Raw genomic sequence first — 27,576 nt, 5'->3', positions numbered from 1 at the left:
ACCAACTTGTCCACCTAGTTTTGTCATAATCCGGCCATAACTTTTTAAGATATCCTGCTATATATCGTTTTTGTCCCTATTTCTCAATGGTGAAGTAACGTTAAAAAAAATTCTCAGATCCAGATCAGGTTCCAGATCTTCACCCAAATCGAATCAATTCGTCTTTGTCACAAAGCTAACCTCTCCACCAAATTTCGTGCGAATACGTGCACAACTTTTTGAGATATCTTGTTCACAGACAGACAGAAGAGTGAGAACATAAACTCCGGCTAACTTCGGTGGAGCAGGTAATAATAACATTACTCACACCCATGTATTGCTGCAACTTGTAAAAAACAAGGTAATTAGTAACTGTAACCAGAAGTTTTAATCTGGAGTTGTTGCATTAGTTTACAGGCAAAATAATAATAAAACTAGAACAGCACTCGGTGGAGCGCATACCCTCCGACGGGCGGAACAGTTTTGCGTTTAGTATCCCACTGATAGGCCAGATCTACGTCCGGACCTGAAACAAAATACAATCGGCCTTTTCCTGTCACCTACACATCTCATCCACCACGTTATGTTGCAACTCGTCCATAAGTGTTTGAGATATTGAGCTGCATATCTCTTTTGGCCACACCTCTCAATGGTGAAGAAGAATCACTTTTAAAATTATAGTGTCCAGATCTAGATCTTCACCAAAATCGAATCAATTCATCCTCACACACCCAACCTGTCCACCACATTTTGGCCAAAACCGTCAACAAATTTTGAGATATCCTGTTCACAGACAAACAAACAAACAGACAGGGGTGAAAGCATAACCACCATCCACCTTTAGTGGCGGTTGTAATAAATCAAAACACACCTGATAGGACAAAGGTTTAACAGGTAATTTTGTGCTTTGGATGTAATTGTTATCGTATTTTTCCTTCTCCTCCTTCTTTTCCTTACCAGAACTAATTAATTCCACATTGAGGGGTAGGCTGGAGGGAGCGATTTCTGACCCAAGTCTTACACGAACTGGCTGGTCAGGCCTGACATTTGACTGTAGCAGGAATTTGTTGAGGGTGTCAGTGATAAATCACCTACCCTTCATGAAAACCCCGTGAGATCTTCATGTCCTCAATGCTAATGGACTGGTCCTCCGGGCTCAACGTCCTTCCAATGGACGACATCAGGGTGACAGTTTATGGCTGGGTCGAGAGTTGAACCCATGCGAGACAGCTCAAAGGCGAGAGTGTATACCTCTTAGGTATCGTACCAACCCCAAATTGTTTTTGCATTCCATTGTTCTTCAATTGGTTTTATAAAAACACTTTTCATACCTTTTCTTTATTTTCAATATACATGATTGTATACATATTTTCATTCTTTTTCTCAATTTATCTGGTAATCTGCTTTCATTTCTCAAAGTCGTTTGTGGATTTACTTTTGGAATTTTTCAGTCTTTGTGCCTTATTTCTGTTGAAATTTGAGGAATTGTGTGTGTCAACCGTTACGATGTTTGTACGTCCCTCGTACATGGCCCGGCGCTGGAAAATCACTTTCCTGAAGCGATCACCAACCAGGAAGTAGAGGATAGGGTCAAGACAACAGTTTAGGCTAGCCATTGGCCTTGTTACCTTATAGGCCATATTTATCATATTAAGTGTTGCACAATCCTTCTTGAGGAGTCGATATGAATAATACATACTCCTCGTAATATGGAATGGAACAAAGCTTATGGAGAAGACCACCAGGACAATGATGAGCATCTTTACAGACTTCTTTTTCGCCACAGTCCAGCGCTTTACACCTGTTGAGCTTGAATCCAGGAGCCTCCGAACCATGAGGATGTCGCAAACGAGGATGGTGAGGAAAGGTACAAGGAATACCAAGACGAAAAGAATCCAGTTGTAGTTTACAAACTTTGGGAAGTCCTTGGGCTTTGTAGTGTCATGGCATAAAGTATTGTTATTGCGCACACTTGTTTTGGTGAACACCAAAATGGGTATTAGCAGGGAAAGCACGAAGAGCCACACCGCTGTGGTCACCAGCTTAGCATTCCGGATCTTGCTCCATCTCATGGACTTCATTGGGTGGCAGACACCCAAGTAGCGGTGTACACTTATACACATCAAAAACATGATGCTGCCGTACAGGTTGAAGTAGAACATGAAACGTGTTATCTTGCAGAGAAATTCGCCAAAGGGCCAGTTGTTCTTGCTTGCATAATAATAAGCTAACAAAGGCAAAGAAAATGTGTAAAGAAGATCACACAAAGACAAATTGCACATATACAGTGTGGCGGTTGTCCAGGGCCGCATATGGAAGACGAAGATCCACAGGGCAACCAAATTCAGCACCATTCCAAAAGCAGATACTATACTGTAGGAAATTGGAAGCAATATGAATTTGAACCTTTCGTCAAACACACACTTGGTCTCATTGTTGAAATCGCTTGTGTTAATGAGCGAGGTGATATCTGGGAGCATTGTCTCCACATCCATGACCAAAACTCTGGACTCCTCCGTCACGACTTCTCCACACTGGAGGTTGGTGTTCAGCGAAGATTTTCTGCAAAGAAGAGTAAAATCACTTTGGCAAAATTGCTTGTATGATAGGAAAAAGTTTACTAGGGTAAATCCGCAACCTCACATAAAGTGGAAAGATAAAGGGTGCTTGTTCACTTGATTAAGTTGCTTTTGTGTTAAAGAATTACTGTATAGAGAACATAATAATTGTTTCAGGAATGTAGAAAATAACACATACTCGGCATATAACCAAGATAAATCCTGTTCTGTTCAACAGAAGGCAATAACCCATCTTTTCCAGGACAATTTTCTTGTCTGCAATAGTCTTTAAGCTAATTTTTCAACACCAATCACCCATAGACGTCTGCTTTGCCATTTCCTGATCACCAAATAAACTGTGTTGTCAATATATGAGGTGCACACCCCAAAAGCCTGATCCTCATGCTCATGACTGTTCGCTTAAGTATATGAGACGGATCCTGATGGGATTGGTGCAGAGGTAGCACACACTTAACGTTTAGCTGCATGTTGTCTGTTTGTTGCCGACTGGATTGCAAACTATGGATTGCTGCTTTGCAGACAGGGTGTTCCATCAATTGGTGTGCTATCCTCAGATGAACGTTAAAAGCTAAGAATCCGTCTGCTATAGCATTAATTGGTAGACATTAAAGATCCCATGATGCCTTTCGGCAAAGAATAGATGCGTTATTTCTGGCACCCTGGTGAAGGAAATTTTAAAAAATTCCTGCCCTCGCCTACAGGGGATACTATAAGCAGATTGCTCAGACTCCCCTACATGGTTTTACCTGTATAGCCAAACCAAGAGAGAAGGAGGGAGGAGGGACGGAGGAAGAGGGAGGGAGAGAGAGAGAGAGGGAGGGAGAGAGAGGGAGGTGTGTGAGAGGCTAGCCATTGGCCTCATGAGCATTAACATGCTCAGAGGCGAGAGAGAGAGAGAGAGAGAGAGAGAGAGAGAGAGAGAGAGAGAGAGAGAGAGAGAGAGAGAGAGAGAGAGAGAAAAAAAGAAAGAAAGAGAAAAGAATGAATGATTACAAATACATGGGACTAACTTGTGGTCATGTCAGCAGTACCGTTTCGTGCATTGACCTAATAGGTTGTACCATTCTGCATTTAATATGTGAAGTTTCGTTGTAATGTGAATGAAAAAAAACACGAACTTAACAGGTTAAGATTGAAACAAAAAGCAATGGTATAGCTTTACCTATGCAAGAAATATTAAATGAGTGAAGTGCTTTTACGTGCCAAATTGATCGAACAAGGAGCTGCAAGAAACTTAACAGTGTTCTGCTGCCACAGTAGATTAGTAGATAAATATTCCTGCATCAGCCTTAGTTGGCAGTTCTAAGAATCGCATCCAACAACAAAGGTTCTAACCGTCTCAGGCATCTATGTTGACATTTGAATCGGGAACTTTTCCTTGCCGATGGTGATTATTTATGGTGGGTCGAAATTGTGGAAGCAGTTATGGCGGTTACAAGTCCCAGTGATTCAGATGTTGAAAGCCATTGTGATTCTTGTTTCCTGAACACACATAGTGTAGTGCATTCCATTCATTCCTCCAAAAAAATAGAATCTGAAAAGCAAACCACACAAACCTTGAAGTGAGTTTTTGTTATACATGATTGAGGCTCGTGGAAGAGCTTGAGCAGAAGGGAAGGGAGCAAAAGGGAAAGGGGGAAACACCGATGACAGAGTAGAAGGGAGAGTGAGATAAAGGGGAGGAGGAGAAGGGCACATGGTGGTGAACAAGCCGAAATACAGGAAGAAGAGGAAGGCGAAAGCGGGGATGAAACAGGAAAGTTACAAACTAACCGACAACTAATAAACAAAAAGAGGCGAGAGAGAGGGATGAAAAGCCACAATAACCTGGAAAAAGGGAGTGCTTGGAAATGGGGTAATTTGGTGTAGAAGAGATCATGAGCATGGATGCCGTGATGACGTGAGGTTGTGTTGAACTGCTGTCTTGAAGCCCTGGAGGGAAGAATGGGACTGAACACACGAGGGAAGTTGGTTTCACAGGCGAGAGAAAAGAGGAACAAATGAGTGGAGGTGCACAGTGATCCTGGATTTTGGGAGTTTACCAAGAAGAGGGTTACTGGCAGACCATGGTGTACCCTGCAGAAACATGGGAGGGACAGAGGCGAGCTGCAGTGGCATAGCTTTGCCTGTGCAATAAATCTTAAATGAGTGAAGACTTTTCAGAGGGGCAACTCTAAAAAAGAGGAAATGCTTTCGAATGGCAGAAAAAGTGCAGTCTTTTGGATGGCTGGCAGGATAGCCTGGAGGATTGCGCACTCACTCACCTTTGATCTGTCTATATCCTGGGTTCGAATCCTGACCCAGCAATAAAACTGCTGCCCTGAGGCTTTATTTGCATGCAGATTGCAGGATTATGCATCAGAATTAAGTGCACCACCCCCTCGGATGGATGTTGACCTGGGTGCCCCGTCAACTAGCATCAATTGGTGGACGTTAAATATCCGACTGAGCCTTTTGTGAGCAGGGCGCGATTTATCACCAGCACCCTGAACAAATTACAAAATCCTGCTCGAATGCGCAAGGGCACTACATCAGTGGCACAGCCGTGTCTCGGTGATGATGCAATCAGTGGGCCAAATCAGAATTCAATCCCAGTCCTATGTGCATTCACCAACAACTGCAGTGTTCCCTTATTCTCAAACAAGAGGAAGTAAAACTCGAGGCAGGAGATAGAGGGTTGTTTTTTTTACTAGTGTCGTACTTACGGCAAGCAATTTGTGCTCAAGTTCACACACACACATGCTCTTTGAGGGTCCCCAATTAGATTGTACAGTTCTGCAAAAGGAATTTATGTCTTGATCAAGGCATCAATACTTTTTTTTATTAAAAGTTGGTTATTAACACGTCGAACAACAACTGACTATGGCATTCGCAACCGGCCCTGGCTCATTATCCTGTTAAACATGATTTGTTTGCCATTCTGTTTCTTCCTGTGTGTGTAAATGCTGCTCGCCCAGTTCCCTTTGCATACTAAGTGGTTCTCCAAAAGATTTTGTTCTTGCAACAAAGCCATAAAATGGAATTGGGTGGGGTGTGTGGCATATTGCTAACAAAGGGGAAGAACCCTGAAACACTACCATTTTACACATTCGCCTGTAATTTTGATCCATCACATTAGGCTCATGCAGGATGTTATACACTTGGCACATACAGGACGTCGACATTCAGAGACACCACTGTCCCTTTACATGGATTATTAAGAGGGACAGTGCAACGGACAGATCAACACAGTATATGGGATTTGAACTGCTTGGAGACAGCATCATGAACCCTGGCTTTGAACGGAATGCCAAGCAGGCCAACGTTCAATTATTTCCAGAAAAAAAGAGTAAAAATTTGCGAACCATCATATTTTAATAGATTGTGCAATCGTGGTTAAGAGAAATATCATTAAGGAGAATGGTCCATGTAATGTAACCATTCATATTAACAAGCATTTGCCGTAATTTTACGGTCAGGATTTAGAAAATTTCTGCAACTTCCAGAAACTCCTCTGTGGAGCAAAAGCCACACACCACAGGTGCATGCTTTTGCATCGTCTTTTGCTGAGCAAACCAAATCGGTATTCTTACGATTAAAATTGGAATTTGTCCAGGAACGCAGGTCCCCTTGGAGAGATTCTAAATGATCTTCACGGGTCAAGTGTGTGGTTGACCATTTTGCCTTACTCGGATCCTTCCTGGAGAAGCAATCAACTGACCAGGAATTATGCTGTAGCTGCATCGTCCAAATGCTCTGTAGTGTTCTTAAAGTCAACAAGAGATGAGATTGAGTTATAACGTGAATGCATGTTTGCCCGGCCACCTGTCCTTCTGTTTCCTGGTCCCTGTGTGAAGACCTTTCGATGCATATTGTTCAGCTGTGTGCATGAGACTTGGTAACTGTACAATGAAAGGTCTTAAACACCATGGCTTTGAATATTGTATATACGAGTGAGATACCCATGCTACGCAGGGGTGGGAGGCCAGAAGCAAAAAGGCAATGCAGATACGGCGAATGCTAAAGCATGAAACCAATAAATTCCACATTCCTGTAGCACCTTCAGTCGCACGTCAGACATGGACAGCAAGTTCGTGAAGGATTTCCATGAAAAACTTACCCGTTCGCAAACAAACGGGTACGTTCACGTATAGAAACATCGATCGTGGGTCCGTGGCGAATCCGCAAATGGCGATCCGTGAATTTCACATTCAGAAAGTAGAAACCATCACGGCATGTCGTCATTCACTTGAACCCGATATCTATTTTTTCATTCCAAACAACATAACTCCAATCACAAATTAATCACAAAATAAACTTTTAACAACATTGTTAATGTTTCCTTCATTGTAAAAACTACCAAGTCAACAGTTAAAAGGATTTTGAGCCGATAGGTGTTACGGCCTTGGCAAGATCGATGGAGACAGCGATCTGTTGGCTTATACACCGCCCAAATAGCTATGTGGAATTCTCTCATGTAGAGATTAAACCCACGTTGTTTGAACTTTGGCCAAGGTCATTATTTACTTTTAATGTTTATATACGAATCAAAAAGAAGATAATTGGTTTTGGGTTATCTCGTGGGATTGTGAGTTGGAGAGACGGCTGTGATGGTGGGGAGGGGGTTGGCATTCTCTCAAGCAGGGATTCAACCCATGTCCTTACAAAAGGTCTTTGTCCGAGGTCACCGAGTCGATTGGTGCAGCCGTGCAGCGATCAGTGCAGCCGTTTGTGCGGCACTTGGGAAAATAACGTTATGCGGGAGTCCAAACCTGAAAATGCTGGAGGCCAAAGCTGAAATTGGAAAAACAATATAGCCTATTTTACTCCTGGAGATCCCAGGATTACCCACCCAAAATATCGTTGTGATCGGTTCAGCCGTTTTTGCGGTACCTTCGAACGGACGGATGGACGGACATTTGGTGAATTATAGTAAGATTTATCCGTACTTGTATTTGTTCTTTCAATGCCATTGACAGTTGGCCTCCATATGTCTGAGACGATAAGTAACAGAACAGCTGGTCAGGGTAGCAAAGCTTTACTATATTATGCCGTCTTATCAGCAAGGGTATCGTTTTATTTTTGTCCACTTCCCTTCCAACAAGGTCGGACACGTGTGCAATAAAAATGAGCTCCATCCGACCAACCAATCATCCGTCCATATACTTTTGTGCACTTGATTTATTTCAAAAACTCTTCAAGATTTAACTTTCATATTGCAGATATCTATTCCTCATGACATTATCTCAATCTTATTACATCACGGCGGTGATTGCCTGAATTATGTTACCATGGCAACCATCTCTGAAACTTGGCTTGTGTACCTGATATTTCCAAAACCGTTCAAGATTTAGCTTTTATATTACACAGATATATTCCTCATACCACCCAAAAGGTGGGCGACCTGGAGGATCAGCTCCTTATCTACATTGATCTAAGGCTCATTTAGGAGCTTGTGCATGTATCTAGCGCAGAACACAAACATTAGTATACACCAATGTAGTTTTACATGAATTATAAGGACATTAGGAAACAATGGACAAAGACATATGATATAGGCAATTGGAACCTGGGAATTCCTTGCATCATGAGCTAAGGGTGCAGATGAGAACACTTACAGACCAACCCATTGTACCTAAAGAAAGCAAGATAACTTTTGTAAGTACTAAATTAATTCAACAGAAAGTTTCAGGCGTTAACCCTTCGTCGGAGTAGAATAATGGGTTTATGCTCTTTCCTGTTTTACTCTGATGAAGGGTTAATACTTGAAACGTCAACTTCTCCTTGCATCCCACGGCGGATAGCATATCAATGTCCTGCTGATTTCATCCCTTGTTTGACCTGTTCACCGATGCAGATTGACACTAGCGCTCACCCGCAAGATTAGTTACAAACTACAGAAAGTCAACTACAGACCAATCAGCCTGCTCCCAATTATCAGCAAAGTCATGGAATCCATCATTGCTTCGGATATGAAATCTTTCCTCTTCTCCAATGGCTTGATCTCTGATCATCAATTTGGTTTCAGACCAGGTCACTCTACTCTGGACATGCTGCTTCTGCTGTCTCAACAATGGATGGAGGTCCTCAATGCCAAACAGGAAATCAGAGCTGTCTCCCTTGACATATCAAGGGCCTTTGATACGGTCTGGCACCCAGCTCTGCTCACCAAACTCTCCTCCTATGGTATCCATGGAAATCTCCATGCATGGCTTGCGGACTTCCTCTCTGGTCGTAGTCAACGTGTGGCCCTGAATGGATTTCTCTCATCTCCCCTTCCTGTTCAGGCTGGAGTTCCCCAAGGAAGTGTGCTGGGCCCTGTGCTTTTTCTGGTCTTTATCAATGATCTCTCTGACTCTCTGGAAAATCCTCTCTATCTCTTTGCTGATGACTCCACTCTCTGCCGCTCCATTCCTCTTCCCTCAGATCGGCAGTCTGCAGCCTCCTCACTCTCTGAAGACCTGGACAAAATCACAGACTGGTCAAACAAGTGGAACATGTCTTTCAATCCTGCCAAATCTCACTCTCTTACTATGTCTCTCCGAAAAGATCGACTGGACAACCCTCCCATCTACTTTCTCAACAATCCTCTCCAAGAAGTTCTGTCACTCAAGCTTTTGGGTCTCACTATCTGCCATGATCTTTCTTGGGAAAACCACATTTCCAAGCTGGCCTCCAAAGCCAGTCGCCGACTGGGCATCCTCCGTCGTGCGAAGTCCTTCCTCGGCACACCTGAGCTCCTCACCACATACAAGGCTTTCATCCGCAGCTCAATGGAATACTGTTCTCCCCTATGGGCTGGTGCTCCTGCCTCACACCTGGCTCGGCTTCACGCTGTTGAATCCAAAGCTTTCAAAATCATTGGAATCTCCCGCGATGAAGCTATCTCTGAGGGCCTTTCACTCACTCACCGCAGGCAGGTAGGTGGTCTTTCTGTCTTCTACCGACTCCTCTCCGGCCTTGCTCCCCCAGCTCTCTCTGTGCTCTGTCCCCCAAATATTCCTACAGGTCGCACAAGATCTGCCAGCAACCCTCTGATGGTTAAACTGCCGAAATCTCGGCTCTCTGCTCACCTTCACTCTTTCATTCCTCTTTTCTCCCGCCTGTGGAACAAACTCCCACACTCCCTTCAATCCCTCTCCTCCCTCCAGGTCTTTAAAACAGCTGTTCACCACCATCTCTTATCTTCCCCCATCCATAACCTTGATCTTTTCTACCCCCACTAATTCACCCCAGATCCACCTTGTTTGAAATTCCAACTTATTTCCTGGAAATCCTGGCAGTGTCCATATGTTTATACCTCTCCCACCCCCCCCCCTTCACATGCCTCCCCCCTTCACATGCCTCCCCCCCTTCACATGCCTCCCCCCCCTTCACATGCCTCCCCCCCCAAAGCCCTCTCCCTCCCACAGATCTCTCGATGTCTCCATGTCTCTCGGTCCCTGCTCTCAAATGTTGTGTTTGTGTCCTTCCCCCTCTCTCCCCATCTTGTCTACCGCTCCCGATGTTATTTGTTTTATGTGTCTGTTTGTCTTTCTGTGTGATAAATGTTCGCTCTTTCACGAGCCTCGATCTTGTATACAAAAAAAAAAAAAAAAAAAAAAAAAAAAAAAAAAAAAAAAAAAAAAAAAAAACTAGGAACTTTGGTGCAGGAGGATCCAATTCAACCCACGATGTCTGCCCTGCAACAACCCCAGAACCCAACACGCATCCACACACAAGCTACAAGTCCTGCCCGTATCGCCGTACCCCTCTATCTCCAATGCAAACACGTACCTATCAAATTCCCATTTAAACATACTAGTACACCTGTTCACTACGGGAGTGGTGATATTGTTTCCTAATATAATTAATATTATACTATTATCATAAATGTTGGTATTAATTTTGAAAGTGAAATGGCTTTGGAAAAATGCCACGAAAAACTCCTTGGAAGAACTCCACGGAACTGGCAGGATTATGTTATTAACTCTTGTGGGATATATAGACTATAGTAGATCTTCGATCAGGCGTGTTTGTCGACATGATAAGCATCGACTGATGTCTGGATTCCTCCAAATTAATTTCAGTTTTATGTTAAACAGCATTAACGACTGCTTAAAAAGCTAATTGTATGTGTCTGTGGTTTATAATTTTTTAACCTCTGGAAGAGGTGCTCCCATGAAAACAGCACAATAAGCTGTTTATACATGTTAGCACGGTGTTTGGCCAAGGAAGAAAAACCTCTTGGGGAGGTGGGATATTATAAGTATTAATATTGTTTTGTAATAATATTATGCTATTAAAATTAGTTTTGTTATTTGAAGCGGCCTTGGAAATACACCATGGCAAAGCTATCTTAACATGGATATACACCTCAACCCATCCCCATTGGTGGGGAAAACCCCCTTGGAGAGGGTGGCAAATGAAATCGCTTACAACCTTCACTGTGTGACCATTAGTTCTCCTGTCAAGTTTGGTTGAGATTGGATAAGTAACGACCAAATGTATCACGGTCAAAAATCATCAGACAGACATACACCAAATTGTGTATTTTAGTGTGATACAACCGCTCCATTGCCGTTTCCTTTCTGGGGAGACCATTCCATGCATTAACCACTCTCCGACTGAAAGACCCCTGCCTTAAAACAGTCCTCAATTTCATCTTCTTTACCCTCAAGCTATCACATCTGGTCCGAACACTGTCCACTTTATTGAAAAACACCACTTCATCCATCTTGTCCACATCCTTCATTATCTTAAACATCTCAATCAAATCCTCTCGTAGTCGCCTCGTGTCTAATGTATAAAGTCGTGTCTCCTTCAAACGTTCCTTATAGTTTAATTTAGCCAATCCTGAAATCGATCGAGTTTCTCTACTCTGAACCCTCTCTGTGGCAACTGTATCTTTCCTCAGATGTGTTGGACACTGACAACAATATTCTAGATGAGGCCTCATTAATTCCTGCACAGTGTTAACACTACCTCCTTTGATTTATAATTTGTCACCCTACAAATACAACCTAAATACCTGGTTGCTTCACCTATAGCTGCCTGGCAAATTAATGTCTGCTTAACCCCCAGTATCTATTACCACCCCCAGATCCTTCTCCTGTGTGGCACTCTCCAAAACTGCCCCTTGCATCATGTAATCCTTATTTTCATTATTCTTACCCATCCTACATTTCTTTACGTTAAACTGCATCTGCCAATCTTTTGCCCAATCTATTAAAGTATCTAGACTTTCCTGAATCTAATCACCCCTAGTCTCTGCTGTCTACCTTACCTCTAAGCTTTGTGTCAACTGCAAATTTAGAAAGCCTACTCTTCACCCCACTATCCAAATTGTTGATGTAGATTTTGAATAATAATGGTCCCAGTACTGATCCCAGAGGTATCCCATTACTACACTTTCCCAGCCCAACATCTTCCCACTCACAACCCATCTTTGCTATCCTATAACTAATCTAGTTTCCAATCCAGTTAGCTACTCTGCCTCCCATTCCACAAGCCCTCACTTTGGCTAACAACCTCCTATGTGGTACCTTATCAAATGCCTTCTGAAAGTCTAAATATACTATGCCCACTGCACTTCCCTCATCCACCCAATCAGAAACTACTTCATGGAACTCCAATAAATTTGCTAAGAAATATCACCTTTTCATAAATCCATGCTGACTACCTTTAATTAGTTTGACGTTATTTAAATGTTTCCTTTCCATTCCTTTATCGATGTCTCTAACATCTTTCCCATAAATTAAATCAAGCTAACAAGTCGAAATAGTTCCCTAATTCATCTCTGGAACCTTTCTTCTTTTTTTAAGTACAGGCTGGTTGAAAGTTAACTACAACAGCATTAACTTTTCACCAGACTCACAAGCGAAATGGTTGGAGTGCCCGCTCTGTGTCTGGGCGGTCGACCGTTTGAACCCCCGACAGAGTCGTACCAAAGACTTTATAAATGGTACGTGCTAGTTCCTTGCTTGATGCTAAGCATTCACCGAGTATAGACAAACGGGAACACAGCCATAGGTTGGCAAGCGCTTCGTAGTGGCAAGCAAGCATGTCACTTGGTATGCTTGGTATGGAATGCTTGGTATGAAACCAAGCAAGCATGTCACTGTAATACTACCTTCGTTATTTGATTAGTTATGTCATAATCTAACCGGTAATGTCAGTTCACTTGAGTAACTGTAAACATACTGGAGATTATTTTACTGCAGTTATTATAGGAGGTGCAGGTAGGTACAGCAATAATACAACCCATCGACTAGCTATATCTAAACTGAACTTTAAATGTATTCATTGCATTTGACTGATGTCAATTGTCATGCTGAACTAACTTGTACATTGTGGTGCTGTGATTATGTTAATACAGTTATTGTCTTGTGTACAGATGTTATTGTTAAGCTCCCAATGAATGAACTTACCTGTAGTAAGAGTAATGGAAAACACTGCGGTAACCCTGATATGAAAATCAGAAGGAAGTATTTACACCCAATCTCTGTCCATTGTCCCACCGGTTGATGCTTTCCTCATGCATTATGAACATCCGATGAGTATCTCGTAACGTACTCTGTCTTACGGAGCGTTGGCACTGCCTAAGGAGTTTATTGGCCGGGGGTCGTGCTGGTTGTTTCCCATCCCTCTCCCAGCAGTAGTTAGGGTAGGAATTTGGAATTTGTTCATCGTGCCGGTGATAGCTTAGCTAGTCTTCACGAAGGACACTGTGGGATCTTTAACGTCCGCCAACTAATGCCAACAGATGTGATGCTAAATTTAAAGTCGTCCATGCGAGGGATGGCACAAACATTGATGAAAACACCGGGATAACAGTTTATCGCTGGGTCTGGCTTCAAACCCAGGCTAGACAGCTTAGAAGCGAATGCGCATCTTTCGAGGCCATCCTGTAAGCCTTGTTGTGAACATTGCGAGTTCTTACTGATGGAAACAAGTGTGCCGTAGACTACGAATCCTCTCTATGGCAGCTATGTCAGTTCCTCAAGACACATAGACGAAGAGGAGAGCCGAGACGGAATTTGCCGGGCACGAGAGCACAAGAAAGGGTCGGTCTCGGAAGCATGTGCAGTATTTCCATTATACGTCGTCGGAAGCCGCATCAATCGCTGGAACCTCTCATTCCGCTGATTACGCACCATGCTTAGGCCTGAGCCCGCAGTCCCGGGTAACGAAAGAAAGCCAGTCCCAAATGTATGCACAGAGGCAGTTTATGGCCACGGCTTTGGCTATTATGCAGGGGAATCGATATTTAGCCCCGGTTAACAATAAAACTCTCAAGAAGGCTAATTGCATTGCCTTTGCTTTGAAGTCACAGCCAGCAGTTGATGGAGGGGTGTTGTGCAAACCTAATTGTCCAGTGAAGAGGGAGAGTTGTGCTGTTTCCAGAGTGATGCTTCTATTGCCAGGTCTGACCAAATGACAAAATGCATCATTAGTTGGCTACGCGAGCTACAGCACCCCACAATGGAATGCGCAAAATTGCCAGGGCATGCGACCCTTACTTTTATTGTAATGAAATATTTCGGCTATTTTATAACGGACCAATAAACTTTTATTTATGAAAATGTTTTTTTCAGCCATTAACGTACTTCTGGTTTATGTTAGCATCCGTTAAGTATAAACATACTCATGCAGTGAACAAGGAAACTTATTTCTTAGCATCTCTTTGTGAACACCTGCCATTTTGATAAACGGTTGTGAGAAGGTTGTTTTGGGATGAGTGTGGGAGTAGGTTCAGCAAAAAGTGTTTGTCAAATTTGGAATTAGTGCAAGAGTGTTGTCTCGTCGTGCTCTCCCAGTTTCAAGTTATGGAGTCTGTGTCTGCTTTGCTCGTGTACGCTGTCCTTCAGAGTGCAACTTAGCCATGAAAGTCGGATGTAATATGTGAACCAACTTCTGATGAGCCCTGAATTATTTGCTTAAATACAGACCCTGAGGCACCTGGAACTAGGCCGGATTCTTTGCTGTGTAGACGTTGTGTGGAACTACCTGAGCACAATACTGCACCAACTTGCGTCTGCACTCAGAGCTCGGTACAATTGTTTTAGCCAGATCTGGATTCCCATCTGATTACCTCGCCACCGAAATTGGAAGGAGGTTATGCTTTCACCTCTGTCTGTCTGTCTGTTTGTTTGTCTGTGAGTAAGATATCTCAAAAAGTTATGAACAGATTCAGGCGAAACCTGGTGGACAGGTTGGGTGTGTGACAAGGAAGAATGAATTCGATTTTGGTGAAGATCCGAATCCGGATACGAGAATATATACAGTGGTACCTCGGCTTACGAGTTTAATCCGTTCCGTGACGGAGCTCGTAAGCCAAATCGCTCGTAAGTCAAAGCAAATTTTCCCATTCAAATGCATTGAAATGCTATTAATCCGTTCCAGCCTCAAAAAAAAAACACCAATTTTTTTTGTTAGGTGCTTTTAAATAACAAAAATGTACTTTATAAATAACAAATAATGTATAAACAAGCACGACCTCGTATATACTGTACATAATACAAGAGAATGTAAAGAAATAAACTGGTTTTATTAAGTGTACTGTATGTATTTACCTTGAAGATCAGACGAAGATGCTGGCAGAGGTGGAGGAGATACCTTTTGCCTTTTTCGCCACACTGTCCTCGCTTTCACTTGCCGGGCGTTTCACTAAAAACCTGTCCAACGAGGTTTGTTTCTTCCTCCCTTTCAAAATTTTTCGGAAATGAGTGAGGCAAGTGTCGTTACACAGCGCCAACGCACGACCTGTTGCAACTTTTTCAGGGTGTTTCTTTTGAACAAATTCTGAAATTTTCTCCCACATTCCCAACATTTCCTTTATCTCACTTGTCGCGATAACCTCCTCCGCCTCTGGCTCCTCCGCGTTTAGTTCCTGCAAAACCTCCGTATTCTGCTGCTGCTGTAGCTCCTTTAATTCCTCCGTTGTCAGTTCCTCATTGTGTTTCTCGACGAGGTCGTTAACGTCGTCTTCATCCACTTGCCTGACGACGGAGTGAATGCCGGTCCTCTTCTTAAAATTATCAAACCATCCCCGACTGGCTTTGAATGACTCTTCCGATGCCTCGTCCGTTGATGTTCCCGCCGTCTGCTGCACCAAATCCCTGTAAATGTCTCGTGCCTTCTCACAAATGATGCTCTCGGTCATGGTATCTCCTGCGAGCTGCTTTTCCGTCAACCACACAAACAACAACTTCTCCATCTCTTCATGGACAGAGGTCCGTTGCTTTGAAATGGTCGTAACGCCCTTGGCTGGCGTTATAGCCTTTATCGACTCCTTCTGCTTCAAAATCGTACATATCGTCGAAGTAGTACGATCGTACTGCCTCGCCAAGTCGACAACACGCATACCTCGCTCATGTTGTTCGACGATTGCGTGTTTCGTATCCAAACTCATCATCCTCTTCTTCCTCTCAGGCCCACCCTTGGCACTCACTTTCTTCGGACCCATGGTTGAAAACGCGAAATTTTACAGAAAAAACCACTTTCACAAACAAAACAGCAGCGATACACGGCAGAGATGCTTTCACGGCAAGATAACTGCGTGACCGGAACCGGAAGCCACAACCGGAAAATTCAAAAAAATAAATTTTTTGAGCTCGTACATCGGATCTCGGCTCGTATCCCAAAGCAACAAACCGCCCGAGCGACGGCTCGTATCTCGAAAAACTCGTACGTTGGGGCACTCGTAAGCCGAGGTACCACTGTATATACTTTAAGTGATTCTTCACCATTGAGAGTTGGGGCCAAAAACTAAATGTAGCACGATATTTCCAAAAGTTGTGCACGAGTTATGACAAAACTCGGTGGATGAGTTGGTTAGGTGATAAAATTTTGGTTCAGGTCTGGATCCAAATCCGGCCTATCAGTGGGATACCAAACAAAAACTGTTCAGCCTGGTGGAGGTATGCATTCTATCTACCGAATGCAGTTCTAGTTACTCTTATGTTCTTGCACAGTTAGAATTTAAGTAAATCTTTGCTGTGCGTTCGATTCTACCCAACTTTCCTACAACGTCCAGCAAACTCTTTTGTGTACATATTAATTGCCTGAGTTTATAGGTTTAGTCAAACAATTTAACCAAGGATTTCTGTTTTGTACAACTTTGTTTCCTTTGGGCTCAACCCCAGCTCCTGACTCACACATGTGTCACATGTAAAGTTCACAAGCTCAGCCATGTGAAAACACTCACAAATTATTCCCGTGATCAAAGTCGTTAAGATGGAATTATTCCGGCAAATCCGTCCACCTGACCCCATTTGGCTGGACATCACAGGAGGTGATGAGACTCACCTGCTTTGAGACAGGTCAACATGTCGGCTCACATGGATGTATTCTTTTTCAAAAAAATTAATAACATCGAGAGATCTCGCGAGATCACGGCGAGGTCACGTCTTTTCGAAGCTGTCCCATGCGCTCACGCTTTCGAAGCTAAGTGATCTTTCTCAATTGTGTTTTTGTCGAGACTGTATCTATCTTTCGGTGTATGTACCTATAGCGTATCTTTTGGAAAATTTTCGGTGCTAATTTTTCGTACATGTATACACAATCGTCGGTGAATGCGTATCGAGTATTCTGCGGCCTAGTTCTCGTAGGCTTGGCTACCGTACCGTCTCCGACCTTGTGGTTTTGTTTTTCTCTTAGCGATTCGTCGAATCCGCTGCAATTATTTTCGTTCACTGTTTCGTCCCAGTCGTTCACCCCGAACCTCCTTGTTTAATATCTCTGCTCACAAAAAAAAAAAAAAAAACCCCAAAAAATATTTCCTTCCCAGGTCTTATTCGTTTATTTGTTGTTCTTATATGTTCGTTCGTTCTTCGTACGCGATCACGTGGTTATAAATGTATAACCTCTCCCCTGAACAACTATTTTCTCTCATATATTATAATAAAACGCGGCGTTACGCGCGCTGCTTGTGAGCAAGGAGGAAGCGGACAAGCGGTAACATATAAACGTCTTTATTGTAAGACTACACTGTAACACTAAACTCCTCCGGGCTGGTCGCCCGGGGTATATCATGAGGCCACGCCTACCCCTCGGGCGTGGCCACCGCCCACTCGGTGCGTGGAATGATGTCACCACGCCAGTGGGCTTTTGTGTCCGCCACACGCGCCCCCCCAGAATTCCCGCGCACCTGGAGGGCCAGTTTGCGGGGCAGACGAATGACCCGGCCGAAGCGCCCCCTGGCGATCGGCGGCGTCCGGGGTGCAGGGATACCAGGTGGGATGCCCCTGGCTGCCCCTGGGATGGGTGCAGGACCGGGGGGGCGCCGTGGCGGCGGGGCTGGGCGGTGCCGGGGGTCCGCCCGCAGGAGGGCGGCCCCGACGTGGGGGTCGGGCCACTGGCGGTGGATGGTCCACATCGAGGTGGGCCGGCTTGAGGCGGTCTACCGAAACGCGGTCAGGAGTACCGCCGATGTCCAGGGTGAAGTGCTTCGCCCCGGTCTCCAGCACGCGGAAAGACCCGTCGTACGGGGGCCGCAGTGGTGTCCGATGGGCATCGTGGCGGACGAAGACGTACTCCGCCGTGCGAAGCTCCGGGGCGACGTGCGTCGGTGGGTGCCCGTGGCATGCCGTTGGCACCGGGGCGAACTTCTGGGCGGTCTCTTGCAGAGCGGAGCGCTGCTGTGCCGCGGACCATGGTGCCGTGGAGTCGGGGAGGAACTCGCCCGGCACCCGCAGCGGTTGCCCGAAGACCAACTCCGCTGCGGATGCGCGCAGGTCCTCCTTGGGCGCCGTCCGGAGGCCCAGCAGGACCCAGGGGAGCCTGTCGACCCAGCCGCCGTCGCGGAGGGTGGCCCGGAGCGCGGCCTTCAATGAGCGGTGAAATCGCTCACACAGGCCGTTAGCCTGGGGGTGGTAGGCCGTGGTTCGGTGCAGCCGGACCCCGAGCCCCTGCGCAACCGCCCCCCAGAGCTCTGAGGTGAACTGGGGGCCGCGGTCGGATGAGATGTCTGAGGGGGCGCCGAACCGGGCGACCCAGGTGGCGATGAAAGCCTGCGCGACATCGGCCGCCGTTGTCGACGCCAAGGGCACGGCCTCCGGCCACCGGGTGGTGCGGTCCACCATGGTGAGGACGTAGGTGAAACCCCGCGAGGGGGGCAGAGGTCCCACCAGGTCCACGTGGACGTGGTCAAACCGGCGTTCCGGCACCGTGAACGGGGCCAACGGGGCCTGGGTGTGCCGGTGCACCTTGGCGCGCTGGCACGCGAGGCACGTCCTGGCCCAGCCGCGGACGGCCTTCCGGAGGCCATGCCAGACGAACTTGTCGGCGATCAGCCTTTGGGAGGCCCTCGCGCCCGGGTGGGACAGGCCGTGGATGGCGTCAAACACCTGGCGCTGCCAGCCCGCGGGCACAATGGGGCGAGGACGCCCGAGGGAGACGTCGCACAAGAGAGCCGCGCCCGCGCCGTCGAACGGCACCTCGGTGACGCGGAGGCCCGTGACGGCGGTCCGCAAGGCCTGGACGTCGGGGTCAGCGGCCTGGTCCACTGCCATCCGGGCATAGTCGATGCCGAGGTGGACTGCGTGGGCGACGGCCCGGGAAAGGCAATCCGCCACCGGGTTGTCCTTCCCCGCGACGTGCTGGATGTCCGTCGTGTACTCGGACACGGCCGAGAGGTGACGCTGCTGCCGGGCCGACCACGGCTCGGTGACCTTGCCCATCGCGAAGATCAGCGGCTTGTGGTCGACGAAGGCAGTGAACGCCCGGCCCTCGAGCAGATGGCGGAAGTGCCTGACCGCCAAGTGAAGTCCGAGCAACTCGCGGTCGAAGGTACTGTAACGGCGTTCGGGCGGGCGAAGCTGCCGGCTAAAGAACGCCAGCGGTTGCCAAGCTCCACGCACCCATTGCTCGTGCACCGCGCCCACCGCGTAGTCCGAGGCATCGGTGGTGAGGGCGATCGGTGCATCGGGCGCCGGGTGCGCGAGCATGGTGGCGTTAGCCAAGGCGAGCTTCGCGCCCGTGAACGCCGTGTCCATCTGCTCGGTCCAGGTAACGTCGCCTTTGCCCGGCTTACCTCGGAGAGCTTCGTGCAGGGGGCGCAGGAGCTGGGCGATACCGGGTAGGAACCGATGGTAAAAGTTCACCATGCCCAGGAACTCCTGCAGCCCTCTGATCGTGCGGGGGCGCGGAAACCCCTTCACCGCCTCCACCTTGGCCGGCAGGGGGACGGCGCCGTGCCTGGTGACACGGTGCCCCAGAAAATCGATTGTGGCGGCGCCGAACCGGCACTTTGCGGGGTTCACAATCAGGCCATGCTGGCCCAGGCGTTCGAAGAGCGTGCGGAGGTGGCGTAGGTGCTCTTCGCGGGACGCGCTGGCGACGAGGATATCGTCCAGGTAGACGTAGACAAAATCCAAGTCGCGCAGGACGCTGTCCATCAGTCGCTGGAACGCCTGAGCCGCATTCTTCAGACCGAAGGGCATGCGCAGGAACTCGAAGAGTCCGAATGGCGTGATGACCGCCGTCTTCGGGACGTCCTCCGGCCTGACGGGGACCTGATGGTAGCCGCGTATGAGGTCCACCTTCGAGAAGAAGGACCTGCCCGCCAAACGGGCGGAAAAGTCCTGAATGTGGGGGACGGGGTAGCGGTCGGGAGTCGTGGCGTCATTGAGACGGCGATAGTCCCCGCACGGTCGCCATCCCCCGCCGGGCTTCGGCACGATGTGCAGCGGCGACGCCCAAGCGCTCTCTGAGCGCCGAACGATGCCGAGTCGCTCCAGGGTAGCGAACTCCGCTTTTGCCACCGCCAGCTTCGTCGGCTCGAGGCGGCGTGCCCGGGCGTAGACCGGTGGCCCGACGGTGGGGATGTGATGGGCCACCCCGTGCTTGACGGCCCCCGCCGAGAAGGTGGGCCGCGTGAGGGCCGGGAAGCCGGCGAGGAGGCGGGTGAATGCGTCCGCTGCCGGAAGCGTACAGACCAACGTGGCCGGAACCGAATCGTTCGGCAAGCCGCTTGGCAAGCCGCTCGTTGAGCTGGGCAACGCACATGCGAGCGAGCTGAACGTCTCGGCCTGGACAAGCCGTCTGCGCTTGACGTCGACCAGGAGCCCATTAGCGCACAGGAAGTCCGCGCCAAGCAGTGCCATGGGCACGTCGGCGGTGACGAACGTCCATCGGAAAACCTGCCCTCCAAACCGCAGAGAGAGGCAGCGTTTTCCGTACATACGGATGGGCGTCCCGTTCGCGGCAAGCAGCGCGGGGCCCCCACCCGCGGCGTGCTTGTCTGACGTGCCGGCGGGAATGACACTCACCTGTGCTCCCGTGTCGCACAGGTAACGGCGCCCGGAGAAGGTGTCCGTTATGAACAGCAGGCTGCTCGAACGGCCGGCGCTCATCGCCACAATTGAGCGCCGGCCCGGGCGTTTCCCGACCCGTTGAAGGAGCACGGCGGATGACACCGCCGAGCTTCGTGGCCGAACTTGGCGTGGAACCAGCACCAGGTGGTGGAGCTGGAGGAGTGCGGCTGGCTCCGCCAGGCCGGTGGAGTCGACGGGTTTCCCCGCGGTGGCGGTTTTCTCCGCGGCGGTGGGCGGGGCGTGGCGGCGTTCACGAGGTGCGTATCAGCATGCTGCTGAACCACAGCGTGCTGTAGAAGATGATGCTGTGGAACATCAGCGTGCTGTAGAAGATGATGCTGTGGAACATCAGCGTGCTGTAGAAGATGATGCTGTGGAACATCAGCGTGCTGTAGAAGATGATGCTGTGGAACATCAGCGTCGAAGGCCGTGACGGCCACGCCAACGCTCGCCCGCGTGTCCGAAGCGGCGAAGTACTTGTCCGCCTCGGCCGCCAATGCTCGGGGTTCCGTTAGCCCGGTCCCGGCCAACGCGAGGCGAACCTGCGCTGGAAGTTGGCGACGGAAAAGCGCCCGGAATAGCGAACCGGGGGCTTCGTCGCCCAACAGTGACAGCATATGGTCCATTCGGACCGACGGGCGCGTCTCACCGAGCTCGGGGAGATCCAGGAGGCGGTCGGCCCGTGCGTCGTCCGTGAGGCTGAACGTGGCTAGGAGTAGCCGCTTGAGTGCCTCGTACTTGTGGCCGTCCGGTGGGTGGCGAAGGACGGACACAACTCGAGCAGCCGTGCCGGGCCCGAGGGAGGCGACGACGTGGCAGTAGCGCGTGTCATCGCCGGTGAGGTGCCGAAGCTGAAATTGGGCTTCGGCCTGGACGAGCCAGACTTCGGCCTGAGCCTCCCAAAATTCCGGAAGTTTGACGAAGGCGGCCATGGCGATGGCGTCGCGTGTGGAAGGATCGCTCCGGCAGATCCAACGTCGAGGGTCACCAGTAAAACGCGGCGTTACGCGCGCTGCTTGTGAGCAAGGAGGAAGCGGACAAGCGGTAACATATAAACGTCTTTATTGTAAGACTACACTGTAACACTAAACTCCTCCGGGCTGGTCGCCCGGGGTATATCATGAGGCCACGCCTACCCCTCGGGCGTGGCCACCGCCCACTCGGTGCGTGGAATGATGTCACCACGCCAGTGGGCTTTTGTGTCCGCCACAATAACACCCTTTTCTTCTTTTCCTACAAAAGGATGCTTTAGTCTTGCTCACCAAATCTATTCATTCCAAAAAATATATATAATACCATCTCTTACAGTTCCTCCTTTCTTCATTCCCTAAACTATCCAGAACTCCACCCCTCCTTCAGTGTCCTCAAACGTATTTTTGACTCGAAGGTCTCAAACTCATTTTGCAAAAAATGTTCGTTTCCCATGAATCGTACACTTTCTAAAATCCAATCTCACCCCTCCCCTCCAAATCTTCCCCATCACCCCTTCCCTCAAAAACTTCCCCATCATCCCTCCCCTTCAAAACTTGCCCATCACCCCTCCCCTCCAAATCCACCCCCTTGCCCCTCCCCTCCAAATCTTCCCCATCACCCATCTCTTTCAAATATTCCCCCTTGCCCCTCCCCTCCAAATTTTCCCCATCACCCATCTCTTTCAAATCTTCCCCCTTGCCCCTTCCCTCCCCTCCCTCCTAAACTCCCCCCACACCCCTCCCCTCCGAAACTCTCCCTCGCTCCTCCCCTCCTAGACTCCCCTCTCACCCCTCCTCAAAGCATCCTCCCTGCTTCTTCCCCCTTCCAACTTTCACCTTCATCTCCCCCAACCTTCTGCCTCGCTCTTCCCCCTCCTCAAATAACACCTCACTGTGCCTCACCCAATCTCCATCAAACCTTTTGTCCACCCCATTCTTCCCTTTCTCCAAGCTATTCTGAAATCTCTGAAATCTCTGACACACCTTCAACAGCTCTCCCTATCTCTTCCTCCTCTTCCACATCTTACCCTACCCCTCCCCCCCTGTTCTGGACCCGATGCTCCCCCTTCCTCTTCATTAACGGTATGGACCTCAAACATCCGGGGCCTCGGCTCAAACTTGACTGATCTCTCCATACAGGTTGCTTCTGACAAACCAGATGTGATCTGCTTAACAGAAACTTTCCTCCTTCATGATGTCTCTGATGCCTTGGTATCTCTCCCAGGTTACTCCCTCCTCCGGTATGATAGACCTGAGCCTCGTCCTGGAGGTGGGGTTGCTATCTTTATAAAAAACTCTCTTCCTCACTCGCCCTCCACTGCCCTCTCTCCACCTCACCCCCAGGAATACCTTTGGCTACGGCTTCCCCTTCGCTCCCACCTTTCGTTCATATGTGTGTTGTACCGTCCACCAAACAGCGATGACTCCATCTACATCTCGCTGTCTGATAATATGGACCAACTTCTATCTACCCATCCCAACTCTCTCTTCCTCATATGTGGTGATTTCAATTGTCACCATGCCAGTTGGCTGGGTGTGGGTACCTCTCTCACCAGCCACGGCTCTTCAGCAAAGGACTTCTGCGACTCACTGGGACTGACACAATCTGTCAATTTCCCGACCCGGATCTCAGTCAATGGAGCATCTTCTCTTCTGGATTTGGTTATGACAAACTTCCCTGAAAATGTCTGCTGCTCTTCTTCTGCTCCAATCGGCTCATCTGATCATGTGCTTGTCAAAGTGGACATCTCTCTGACCATTCTCAGAGAGCCTCCTCAGCGTCGACGAGTCTGGCATTTCACTCAGGCCAACTGGCACGGTCTTCAAGCAGCCATCAGTCATCTGGACTGGTCTCCCATCTCTACCACCTCTTACATCAACTCATCCTGGGAATTCTTTCAAAGTAAATTGCTCTCTCTCATGCACAGATTTATCCCATCTCGTCTTCAGTTGTCATACCCTTCCTCCCGTCCATGGTACACGGAATCTTGTGGTGAGGCTGTTGCCCTGAAACAACTTGCTTTCGTCTCCTGGAAAGCAAATCCAATGGAAGGAAATCTCATTTCCTTTCACAAAGCCCGAAACAAGTGTGTGTCCACCCTCAGGAGAGCCAGGAAACAATATCTCACCGTTCTCAAGACCGAACTCTCTTGTCTGTCTCCCTCTTCCAAATCCTGGTGGCATCTGGTCAAATCTGTTTCTGGTGTTTGTTCCCCCTCCATCCCCTCCCTCACCTCAAACGGCTTAACGGCTGACTCCGCACGTGAAAAAGCTGAATGCCTCAACTCTGTGTTTGCCTCTAAATCTTGTGTCCCAAACCAATCCCTCTCTGTACCCACCATACCCAGTCGTACCCAGCTGCTCCTGGACTCTGTGTCCTTTCCTCCTGACAAGGTGGAAAAGTTTCTGTCAACCCTCGACTCTGATTCTGCAACTGGTCCTGACGGCATCAGCCCACGGGTCCTAAAATCATGTTCTTCCGCTCTTTCACTCCCTCTTTCTGTTCTCTTCACCCTCTCCTTTGCTCAAGGTCATCTGCCATCTGCTTGGAAATCAGCCAACATCACCGCTTTGCACAAAAAAGGTGCAAAAACAGATCCCAGCAATTACAGACCAATCAGCCTTCTCCCAATTATCAGCAAAGTCATGGAGGAATCCATCATTGCTTCAGATATGAAATCTTTCCACTTCTCCAATGGCTTGATCTCTGATCATCAATTTGGTTTCAGACCTGGTCACTCTACTCTGGACATGCTGCTTCTGCTTTCTCAACAATGGATGGAGGTCCTCAACGCCAAACAGGAAATTAGAGCTGTCTCCCTTGACATTTCACGTGCCTTCGATACGGTCTGGCACCCTGCTCTGCTCACCAAACTCTCCTCCTTTGGTATCCATGGAAATCTCCACGCATGGCTGGCGGACTTCCTCTCTGGTCGTAGTCAACGTGTGGCCCTGAATGGGTTTCTCTCATCTCCTCTTCCTGTTCAGGCTGGAGTTCCCCAAGGTAGTGTTCTGGGCCCTGTGCTTTTCCTGGTCTTCATCAATGATCTCTCTGACTCTCTTGAAAATCCTCTCTATCTCTTTGCTGACGACTCTACTCTCTGTCGCTCCATTCCTCATCCCTCAGATCGGCAGACTGCAGCCTCCTCACTCTCTGCAGACCTGGACAAAATCACAGACTGGGCAAACAAATGGAACATGTCTTTCAATCCTGATAAATCTCACCCTCTTACGATGCCTCTCCGAAAAGACCGACTGGAAAACCCTCCCATCCACTTTCTGAATAATCCTCTCCAAGAAGTTCTGTCACTCAAGCTTTTGGGTCTCACTATTTGCCATGATCTTTCCTGGGAAAACCACATTTCAAATCTGGCCTCCAAAGCCAGTCGCCGACTGGGCATCCTCCGTCGTGTGAAGTCCTTCCTTGACACACCTGAGCTCCTCACCACATACAAGGCTTTCATCCGCAGCTCTATGGAATACTGCTCTCCCCTCTGGTCTGGTGCTCCTGCCTCACACCTAGCCCGTCTTCACGCTGTTGAAACCAAAGCGTTCAGAATCATTGGAATCTCCCGCGATGAAGCTAACTCCAAGGGCCTTTCACTCACTCACCGCAGGCAGGTTGGTGGTCTTTCCGTCTTCTACCGACTCCTCTCTGGCCTTGCCCCCCCAGCCCTCTCTGGGCTCTGTCCCCCAAATATTCCTACAGGTCGCATAAGATCTGCCTGCAACCCTCTTATGGTTAAACTGCCAAAATCAAGACTTTCTGCTCACCTTCACTCCTTCATTCCTCTTTTCTCCCGCCTCTGGAACAAACTCCCTCACTCTCTTCAATCCCACTCTACCCTCCAGGTCTTTAAAACAGCTGTTCACCACCATCTCTTATCCTCCCCCATCCAAAACCTTGATCTTTTCTACCCCTGCTAATTTCGGTCCCCATGTGTTTTATACCTCTCTCCCCCCCCCCCCCTCCCCTTCCCACGCCTCCTGCCCCCAAGCCCTCTCCCTCCCACACTTCTCCCTGCTCTCAAATGTTGTGGTTGTGTGCTTCCCCTTCTCTCCCCATCTTGGCTTCCGCTCCCTCTTTTGTATATTTTGTTTGTCTGGTTGATTTGTTTGTGAAATAAATGTTAGCTCTTTCACGAGCCTCGATTCAGTATACAAAAAAAAAACAAAAAAAAAACATGATCTATCGCTATCTCTATTTCTCGCTGTCGCTCTCGCTCTCGCTCTCTCTCTGTCTCTCTCCATTTCTATTTTGGGCTCTTGGATAATGCTGTCTGTGTTTGTCCATGTCAAAGTTAGTTGCTTTCACATACGCAAATATTGTCTGAGCGTGTATATAAGGAACAAAGCAGGCATGTGGGCCAAGATTGCCGAAAGTTCTTCCTATTTCGTTTGAAATGAAATAGAAAACTTCCAGATGGCTTGTTCACATGATTGCTGTGACTCACTCAAGGAGCGGTTGCCAAGTGTAATCGCAGCCAACCACAGTTAGCTTTCACTCCCTTTATATGCTTCACACACCACAGCCATTGTTGGAAAATCTCAAAGTTTTAAAGCATTTAACTAACGGACTGACTAATTCTTAAACGAATACTCATACTTTCCCCCAATATACTCCAATCGTAAGCTCAATGAAAGTCAGAGGCCAATAGTCATGTGTCCTTTCAGGATAGAAATTACTGTAAGTTACAATTTAATTGTTCATTTGACAGCAATCTCCTGTGGAAGCAGCATTGTCAAGGGTGAGGGGTCAGCACTTCCGGCAGGTTATCGTGGCGTTCTCAGAAGTAAGTACATCCTGCTTGTTGCCGGGAAGTCTCCGGTATGGTTTCCACACTGGTTCGGGATACTTGTGGCATTTTGCAGTTGTTGTTATATTTCGTTGGTGGTGAAACGGTCAGAGGATTTAGAGCAGAGCACGTTGGGTAATGACATGCAATGCTGAGGAATGCATATGTTTTGCATTTCTTTTTTTATGTTTTAACATGTGTGGCTCCATGAAAGCCATGCAGTGTTTCTTTGAGAAGCAGAGGTTGAGCTGAGCAGTGTGCTTCATTAACCTCATACAAAAGCTTATACTCTACCTTTTAAAAAGCAAGAATAACCCAAGGTGGAATATAGGAAGCAAGCAATGCTGTCCTACAAGGTAACCTTCAGAGTAAATTGGCATAATTTCTCACCTTTAATAAAGCGGATTAGTCTGTTGGTTTGTTTCCATCTGCTCACTTAGATCACGATGTTGTGACTCCAGGTTCAAATCCAATTTACTGCATTCAGTGTCCATTGTCTACCATTGTTATTGTAATTTATTGGAAGGTACCCTCGTGTCTCCAAACGACCTTGCCCTATATGTAATACTAGCAGAAGTACCCGGCATTGCCGAGCGGGGGAGGGGAGGGGAGGGGGAAGAGGAGGAGAGGGGGGGGGGAGTACCCGGCATTCTGTGTATAAACGTGAGGGAGAAGAGAAGAGAAGAGAGGGGAGGGGAGGGGAGGAGAGGAGAGGAGAGGGGGGGAGGGGGAGGGGAGGGGAGGAGAGGAGAGGAGAGGAGAGGGGGGGAGGGGAGGAGAGGGGGGAGGGGAGGAGAGGGGGGGGGGGAGTACCCGGCATTCTGTGTATAAACGTGAGGGAGAAGAGAAGAGAAGAGAGGGGAGGGGAGGGGAGGGGAGGAGAGGAGAGGGGGGGAGGGGGAGGGGAGGGGAGGAGAGGAGAGGAGAGGAGAGGGGGGGAGGGGAGGGGGAGGGATGGGAGAGGGGTGGGAGGGGG

At 48.3% G+C, this 27,576-nt stretch overlaps 1 protein-coding gene across 4 annotated transcripts in view; it reads right to left on the bottom strand.

Annotated features, from left to right (window-relative positions):
• Positions 1-348: 348 nt before the first annotated feature.
• LOC137432887 (P2Y purinoceptor 4) overlaps positions 349-27,576 on the bottom strand; it is a 53,172-nt gene continuing 25,944 nt past the window's right edge. Inside the window, exons 2-4 of one of the 4 annotated variants that reach the window (XM_078783709.1) lie at positions 4,386-4,490; positions 3,894-4,092; positions 349-2,541 (exon numbers count right to left, since the gene is read on the bottom strand). In XM_078783709.1, coding sequence (XP_078639835.1) covers positions 1,386-2,474 — 1,089 coding nt within the window. In that variant the 5' untranslated portion in view covers positions 2,475-2,541; positions 3,894-4,092; positions 4,386-4,490 and the 3' untranslated portion in view covers positions 349-1,385. Of the gene's footprint in view, positions 2,542-3,893; positions 4,093-4,385; positions 4,509-27,576 lie in introns of all 4 variants that reach the window. The other 3 variants (XM_068125190.2, XM_078783707.1, XM_068125189.2) reach the window with 3 other exon arrangements.

The sequence above is a fragment of the Myxine glutinosa genome, chromosome 8 (assembly GCF_964187855.1).
Source record: "Myxine glutinosa chromosome 8, kmMyxGlut1.1, whole genome shotgun sequence".
Classification (NCBI taxonomy): Eukaryota; Metazoa; Chordata; class Myxini; order Myxiniformes; family Myxinidae; genus Myxine; species Myxine glutinosa.
The sequence above is the reverse complement of the archived record's forward strand: the minus strand, read 5'-3'. Positions and strand labels throughout refer to the sequence as shown.